The sequence below is a fragment of the Eurypyga helias genome, unplaced genomic scaffold, assembly GCF_000690775.1.
Source record: "Eurypyga helias isolate BGI_N326 unplaced genomic scaffold, ASM69077v1 scaffold49718, whole genome shotgun sequence".
Classification (NCBI taxonomy): Eukaryota; Metazoa; Chordata; class Aves; order Eurypygiformes; family Eurypygidae; genus Eurypyga; species Eurypyga helias.
In genome coordinates this window covers 11,921-20,222 of record NW_010265960.1, presented here as the reverse complement: position 1 = coordinate 20,222, position 8,302 = coordinate 11,921, and the positions used below count along the sequence as shown (strand labels likewise).

The following is an 8,302-nucleotide window of genomic DNA, read 5'->3' as shown; positions in this document are numbered from 1 at the left end:
ACCACTACTTAGTGATAGATCAAATTTATGGCTGCAAGAATTAAACCCCATAGTAATAGTTTAGGGTGGGAGAATCCATCTTTTCAGGTTTTATCTGCATTTTGAACTAAAATGGGAATTGGTCCATGCCAAACAAAAGAGTCAACTTCTGGGTTGCTCTGTTTCATTCTGGCTATCTAGAAGAGCTTTGGATCTCCTGGTTTCAGTGTATACTGCAATGGCACTTTGATCCCATTTGGGAGCAAGACCAAGTGAACACAGCCCTTTGTAGAAACCTGGTTTCCACCAGAGGTAGCAAAATAATGGATCTATCTCACTCAGGTCAGGTCCTTGAGACAGTTGGGTGACCAGGATGGAGGTTGTGCTGCAACACACAGTTACCGGTCAGCTACACCTTGCAATATCCACTGCTTACTCGTGATTTCAAAGGCAAAGCAGGATGGCAATAAATTCAACATAATTATAGTTCTCCAGACTGTGAAAAGACAATGTAATCAATAAGTAGATTAGGATTGTTAATTTTTCCAGAGTATACTTGTAGTAGTGCACACTGCCCAAAGTTTCTATCATCAGAAAAAATGGATTCCAGCACCAATAATAATAACAACAACAATAACAATAATTATAATAATTCCTATGTGTTTGTTTTTCCCTTGCAGTTAATATTCTGACACCAATATGGGAAAGCAAAACAGCAAACTACGCCCTGAAGTCATGCAAGATTTGCTAGAAAGCACAGACTTTACAGAACACGAGATCCAGGAGTGGTACAAAGGCTTCCTGAGAGACTGCCCAAGCGGACATTTATCCATGGAGGAGTTTAAAAAAATATACGGGAACTTTTTCCCTTATGGGGACGCATCTAAGTTTGCGGAACATGTATTCCGCACTTTTGACGCCAACGGAGACGGAACAATAGATTTCAGAGAATTCATCATAGCCTTGAGCGTAACGTCGAGAGGTAAACTGGAGCAAAAGCTGAAATGGGCATTCAGCATGTATGACCTCGACGGGAATGGCTACATCAGCAAGTCAGAAATGCTGGAAATCGTGCAGGTATGTGCAGCTTCAGGCACCCCTTGGCCTCCTTCCTCCCAGGCAGGTTATGAAGCAATGTTGCAATGAGACACTGCATGAAAACCTCTGCCAGCATCTGGGAGATTATGCCCTTGGTTCTCTCTATAACTACTTGCATATAAAATGTTATTTCATTTGGCAAAGATTGTGTCACAATTCAAACTACAGCATTTGATATCCACTGCAAGTTTTTTCCTGAGCAACACGCTGTGTGGGAAGTTCTTTGTGAGTTCTGTTAGCAGGAGCACAGCAGCTAACCTTCTGATAAATGTCATTCTGTCCTCTGGGAGATCACTGTCCATTAATTACAATTAATTAGTTGAACCAAATAGGTATCTTAGACCAAGTAGGTAGTGTTCTTTTAAGAAAGGCAGGCTCCCTCCTCAGTAAGAAATAAATCTATTTTGAAATCATGTTGTTATGGAGAACCAGCTCACATATTTTAAAAGATGTCTGTCTGCCTAGTTCCAGCAAGGTCTGCATACTTGATATCATACTAGCTGTCTTCGTATTAAGTTGCCAGTATAGATAAACCTTATCTGGGTAGATGATGATTCCATCCACAGCTACTCTGGATGCATTTTCTTGAGGTGTTAGTAGGAGTTCCACCTCACTCTGGCTTCCTCTGACATGTTTGTACCCTTGAGGCACATCACTCTACCGAAAGCTTTAAAACATTTTTGATATGGTGGTATATTTACACAGCTTGAGTCTGTGTAATGCAGCACTGTTCGGGGCTAAAAAAAAAAAAAAAAAAAAAGGAAAAAGCCTGTTATCAAGATTCTTTCTTTCCCTGGAAATTTTGAAATGCTAACTATGTACTGTATTATTCAAATTCCTATTTGTGCTGGAAATCAAGGGATAGGAATGCACGCAAATTACAGGCTGTGGCGGCAAACTGCATGTATGGAGTCAGCCTGATGCGGGGTGGCCTTGTCTTTCTACCAGGGCCCTTCTGTCCTCCGAACCGTAACTGACACCAGCACTTGCGCTGCTTCAGCGAGGCCAGATGCAAAGCTCAACTGCAGATCTAGGGTGGTTGTGTTGTCCTTCACTTCCTCCGTTTCGTGCTCCTGTGCCTGAGTTAAAGAGCAGGATCACATTCAGATGGAGAGACCTCCGTCTCTGTGCCATGACAAGCCCGATGGAATATTTGCATTAGAAGATGCTCTGTTCCTTACAGATCTTCCTCTCCCCCAGGTAGGGTAAACAGGATCCCTATTATTGTTTCCCTAGCTGCATTTCTCCTCATGAGAAAACACAGAGTCCCAAAAGAACTAGCAAAGTACAAAGCAAACACAAGGAGCCAAACCCGAGCAAGCGCCTGCTCCTCAGGAGACGGCGATGCCCCAGGGGCCGCAGGTCCCCTTGCTGCTGCCCAGTAGCCCAAGAAGGCCTCAGTGCTCAACGGCAGCACACCCCCCCAGACCAGAAGATTTACAGACATGGAGAACAATGCCACATATCTGTTCATGTCAAATGTAATGAAAACATCGTTGGCTGGATTCTCTCTAGCGAGCCAAGCGAGGACCAGCAAAATCAGCGGCTTTTTCCGGTCACCCCAGATCTGCTCACCAGCACAATTAGAGGGTGAAATGCTCTGCCTCTTCTTCACAGTCGTCTTGGTGCCAAATTGTAGTATTGTCCTCTACAACCACAGTGCTATCATCAAATGAAACTGCAGCTTAGGGATCAGGGCAATATTTTGTCAATCTGTACATCCAACCCAGAGCAAGACTTGAGCTGTGTACAGCCTGGCACTCCAGCCTTCCCACTGCACTTAGAATCACAGAATCAGAGGATCTTTAAGGTTGGAAAAGATCTTAAGATCATCAAGTCCAACTGTTAACCTAGCAGTGCTAAGTCTACCACTAAACCATGTCCCTAAGAGCCTCATCTTCTACATCCCTCCAGGGATGGTGGCTCCACCACTTCCCTGGGCAGCCTGTTCCAATGCCTGACAACGCTTTCAGTGAAGAAATTTTTCCTAATATCCAATCTAAACCAATCTGAAACTCAACGGAGCGATGTTTTACTCGCAGCCCACATTTTGAGGGACCACACAAAAATCGATCATGGCAGTAAACAGCCTAACGAGCCTGAGCAACAGTCTTTTCTGCACCATGGACCATCAGTGGTTTTACAGTCAGGAAAGCTGCCCTTTCTGTGCTGGAGTTTTCCATGGGACAATGCGCTTGAAGATCTCACCCTGTTCTCTCAGGTTTTTCTGGTTGGAGTGATCTCCCTGTATTGCACTGGTCACCCGTATCTCCTCCCAGTGGGGCAGGATTTGTTGCGTTTCTGGAAGCGTGTTCAGCTGATATGTGAAACTGAAGAAAATGAGCACATTTTCTTGCTTTATTGAGAGATTCCTTTGATGTAGAGTGATTAGACATGTAAAAAAAAAAATGCTAACAACTCTCACTTTCATTCATGAAAGATGATTATTTTTTAATATGGGAAGACAGGATTCTGTATCAAATGTCTTCCTGGGGGCCCTCAGCTGTCACAATCCTTCTGATAGTGAAAAACAGAACTCTGTTATATCTCTGATATATGTCTCAGAGGAACCTATTACAAGTCCCTTATCTAGCATACATTTGCATATTGACAGAGCAGGATTTATTATGTTTTCATTGGGATTTTTGCATGAGACAATACATCAAAATGAACACTAAGAGAAACACCATCAATCTAAAAGTCTTAGTTCTGCAGAAAAACCCTGCCCCTACTACTGTGGGATTACTGTATCGTAAGTAACACAGGGCAAGGCACGCTTTTCTTCTTTTTTTCACCCTGCTTTTCTTTGTGCTTTGAAAGTCCTCACTCCGTAGTGATTTTCACTGTTATGCATTCCCTTTCTCATGCTCTGGCCTAATGTAAGGCGGCCGTAGGCGATGCAGGCGCTGGCTGTACTCCTGCCCAACGTTTGCAAGAAGGTGCTTGTGGTAAGAGTGGCAGCAGCACCGGAACGGCAGAGCTGCTGGTCCCACAGGACTCCTGGTAACTGGCCAGCAGCCAAGGAGATGAACCTGAAGGGTCCACAACAGCCTTTGGAAGCCCGTTTGCTCTGCAAAGTGGTGGGCTAGAGGGCAAAGCACCTGTGTTCCTTTAAGCTCCATTGACCATAGCCTGTCGCAGACTCGTCATGCCTGCCCATAACCTTCCCCTAGACAAGTCTCCACAAAGCCCTGCTTAGAGACACTCATGAGCCATCCCCTTGGAGCTGGCTTAATAGTTCGGAGGCTCACATAGCTTGAAGACTTTAGTTGGTGGGATAACAATTGCAGAGCCTAAGGAAAGAAGGACCAAGGGATGCGGCTACACCTACCAGGATAGCACACCTGCAAAGTACTGCGGGAAGATGCTTCATATCCTGCCCTCTTGACAGACCACAGATCCTCTCAGATTCTTCTGCTCTAGAAACAATTTTTGTGCCTCCCATATGTTTACCTATAATCTAACTAGCCCAGTCCACTCAAAAATAGCTGTGAACCAGCTAGAAGATTTGTGGCTTTTCCCCTTGCTGCAATGGGACATATTTGGCGAGAGTCTCTTAAAATAAGAGTTCAAAAAAGAGATGGAAACCTTGTTCTGAGGGTACCTTTTTTTAACCATGTGGAGTCATAAGGCATTTTAAAAATATTGAGCTGAGGGATGAAAATAACACTCCCAGTTTAATACAAATAGTGCACTTGCATTTCACTTGCTGGTCTAGCTCATTTGTAAACCAGGAAGAAACAGAAGCTGATATGGGAAGAAGCAGAAGCTGATAGAGCTCTCAGTGAAGACAGTGACAAAAACCCCCATGGGATTGAGAGGAAAGCAATATTTTTCAGGCTGGTTATTCACTTCACGAGATTTTCAGCTGTCAACATTTATTTCAACGGAGTAAAAAGAATTGCCTAAAAACTTGCGCTCTCGTTGCTGCCATCATCATAAGAAGCTCTTTAACACTTCGCCAAGTAGAGCAGGAAAGTGCAGCCCCCACCAAGGTTTCTGGCCTGAGTGCAGCAGTGGAAGCCAGCAGCTGGGAGAAAAATCTGTTTGGATGGGCAAAGGGGTGAGATTTGCCCAAAATCACCCATCACCGCTCATCCACATGCAGGTGGAAAATCACAGGGAACCAGCCAGTTCAGGTGAAGCTGGAGCCTGTGCTTGCTCCAGTGATGCACACAGGGCTCTGGAGGCACAGTTTCTTGGTGGCACCATGGAGCTGTAAGGAGCCTTCCTGACAGAAATCCACCTGCAAAAGTTGCCCTGGCTCAGAGTTCACCTCCAAACCTTCTCCTGCTGCGTGCCACCAATGGCTTTCAGCCCAAGTGCTGCAAGGCCGAGGGGTCATACTCCACGAGGAGCGGAGTCCCTGCAGCCTTTCGGTCCCAGGTTACATCCCAGGGCTAGCGCAGCCCAGCTCCACATAATTACTGCCTGGAACCAGGTCCCTTTGAAAGCTTGCTCTTTCAGACACGTAATAAAGAGCTCTGTGTAGCTGCACTGAATTAATATGGGGCAAGTCTCAACATTCTTAATCAGCTTTAGCTGGCTTTTACTTTGGGAAAACTTCCCACTGAACTTCTGAGTAAAGACATAAGAATTTGTCCAGAATAACCATTTTCAGCATGAAAGGAACGCTTACTATGTTATTCCCATCTGGCTTTCCTAGAATATCTCATCTGTTATTCCCTTCACATGCCTCTGTGAAAAGGACCCTGTGGGATGAAGTCATCTTCAAGTGCTTTTTTTTTTTTTTTGTCCTAAAAATCTGCATATTCTTACTATGGTTACTTTGATCAGAGTAAACACGCCTGCACTCCCGGACCGGGGCATTCCTCCCACACTTTCAATACAGATTCTCTGAGTTGCCTTCCTCTCACCCAGAGTGAGGGAATGACCCCTCCACCTCTCTTCCTACCCCAAACAAAAGCCAGACAGATTGAGATGCTTAAACATTGGCAGATTTATAAGCCTCATCTCTGCTCTGACCCCCGCAAGTCTGGCATGTTGATGGGGATGAGGCAGGTGTAAATTCTTGCTGTCCACTCTCTCTTTTTTTTTCCTTTCTGTATTCCTTCCTTCCCTCAGCTCCCTGATCCCTATGTTAATGTATTTGCACGTCCATCCCTGCTTCCGTTCTCCTGATATCAGATGATCGCGGTTGTGTGGAGAGCACCCCTGGCTGTACGGAGGCTCTGCCCAATACTCTGGCACCCAAATTCTCTTGGGAGCCTTTAGGCATTCTTGCAGTGCGAATCATGATGAAGATGTTGATGATTAAAAGGATGCCCACCAATTTTCCATTCATCCAGCAACTGTTCATGCTGAAATGTTTCTCTCCTGGGGACCATAGCCAGCGTTACAGACTTACCCGGAGGGCAGCCCAGGAAATACGTGGCCACGGTGACACAGCAGAGGGAGCAGACGTTAGACTGCGCGCAGCATACGCGATGGATAATTAATTAAGCAGACAAATGCTTTCTCAGGGTGTAACTCTAAGTTATTTAAAATCCAGAGGATGTGAAAGGTGAGCTGCTGACAGAGGAGGAGTCAGGAAGGTGGCCGAGGAATGGGGTGCTCCCTAGTCTGAGTGTAAAATGTCTCTGCTGCTTAGTGGAATCCTGCAGCTGGTGAATCTGTGCTGGCACATTCCTCGAGCCATCCCTTGGGGACCCTGGGCCAGATGATGGGAGTGTGCTAGGCAGAGTGCCATCATGAATGGGAAAAGGGAAGATGCAGTTGGGTTTGCGCCCAGGACCCCTCCTCCCAGGGCAAGAGGAAGCGGAGAACAACCAGCGAAAGCAATCATGCCTGCACTAAGTTATCGACTGACCGCTGCAGACACCGTGTTGGCAGGGAAACAAAAATTTGATCCGCCTCTACTGGCCAGGGCCGGAGGGCAAAGTGACTGCTGAGTGCAGTGCCCTCAGTCAGAGGCCAGCGAGCTGCCCCGGGAAGCAGAAGGAGCTGGTCAGACCAGGGCATGGGATGTGCTGCCTCCCCAAACATCCATGAGGGTTCCCTGAGTCCAGCACCCTGCAGCCGTCTGGCTGCTGCTCTCCCAGCTGTGTGGCACCCTAAAGAGAGCTGACACACAAAACGCTTGTTTACTGGTACGGCACGCTCACATCTGCAGGCAACGTTTGGATAACCAGTTCAGAGACAACTGCTCATCCCTGTTTTCAAATTAACGTTAACTCTCTTTTAGGGGCGTCTTGTACCGTACGTGACTAGTGGATTTGTCTGTGCAAAGAACAGCTGTGGGTGGCACCAGTGCCATGTGGGACCAGAACATCTGCTCTCCCTGGAAGAAATTGTGAATGGGGATTTTTAGCTGTGTGCAGCGCACCAATCCCAAAGGAAAAGGCCACCTTGTTGCTGGGCAAATCTCATTATCCGAGAGACAAGGCAAATGCAGGGAGTGAGTCACTGCCCTCCCAGCAGGCAGGATGCTGACCAAGGCAGGAGAGAAAGGAAATAGGGGGAAAGAGAAGGCAGGATGAGGGGACAAGGAGCCCGGGGTGGCCGAAGCACGGGGGCACACCGCAGCCTGGCACAAGACCTCAGTGGTCTTACCACTTCCCCAGGCACTGGGAGCTGCCAGTGCCTAACATGTTGTAGAATTGATAAATTCCTCTGAAAACTGTTTTAATAAAGAAAAAATGTAAACTCGGTTCAAACCCAGATTGTGTTTGACCGTGGCTAAATAAGAAAGCACCGTATTTCACAAATGAGCGTCCCACTGAAGAGGGCAGCTGCATGCGCTGGTGCCAGCCAGCTCCCCTCAGCATCCAGACAGCAGATCCCAGTCGATGTTCCTGGGATATTTTCCACCTGTCTCTGTCACCAGGAGATAATCGTACCCCTTCATTAAGACGATGAGTCTCTTACCAGCTCTTTGCTCCTGTCATATCACACAGGCAATCTATAAGATGGTTTCTTCTGTAATGAAGATGCCGGAAGATGAGTCGACACCAGAGAAGAGGACAGAGAAGATCTTCCGTCAGATGGACACCAACCGTGACGGTAGGCACTCTCCAGGCACCAGGGCGGCCAGCTCTGCCCCTGTGCTGGTCCCACACAGGGTGACCTACCACTCCTCCTTCAGCCACACAGGCACAGTCACCCCCCCACAGCCCACAGGGTGCAGGCAGGCAGGGCTTTGCCTTTGGGGTTGCTTTCCCAGGGATTTTCCTTGGGGTGTCCCAGCCTCCTTCTCCCATTCTTG

General features: G+C 47.0%; 1 protein-coding gene across 2 annotated transcripts in view; it reads left to right on the top strand.

Moving 5' to 3' along the window:
• The first annotated feature begins 646 nt into the window (after nt 1–646).
• NCALD (neurocalcin delta) overlaps nt 647–8,302 on the top strand; it is an 8,419-nt gene continuing 763 nt past the window's right edge. Inside the window, exons 1-2 of one of the 2 annotated variants that reach the window (XM_010156905.1) lie at nt 647–1,056; nt 7,995–8,100. In XM_010156905.1, coding sequence (XP_010155207.1) covers nt 679–1,056; nt 7,995–8,100 — 484 coding nt within the window. In that variant the 5' untranslated portion in view covers nt 647–678. Of the gene's footprint in view, nt 1,057–7,992; nt 8,101–8,302 lie in introns of both variants that reach the window. The other variant, XM_010156906.1, reaches the window with a different exon arrangement.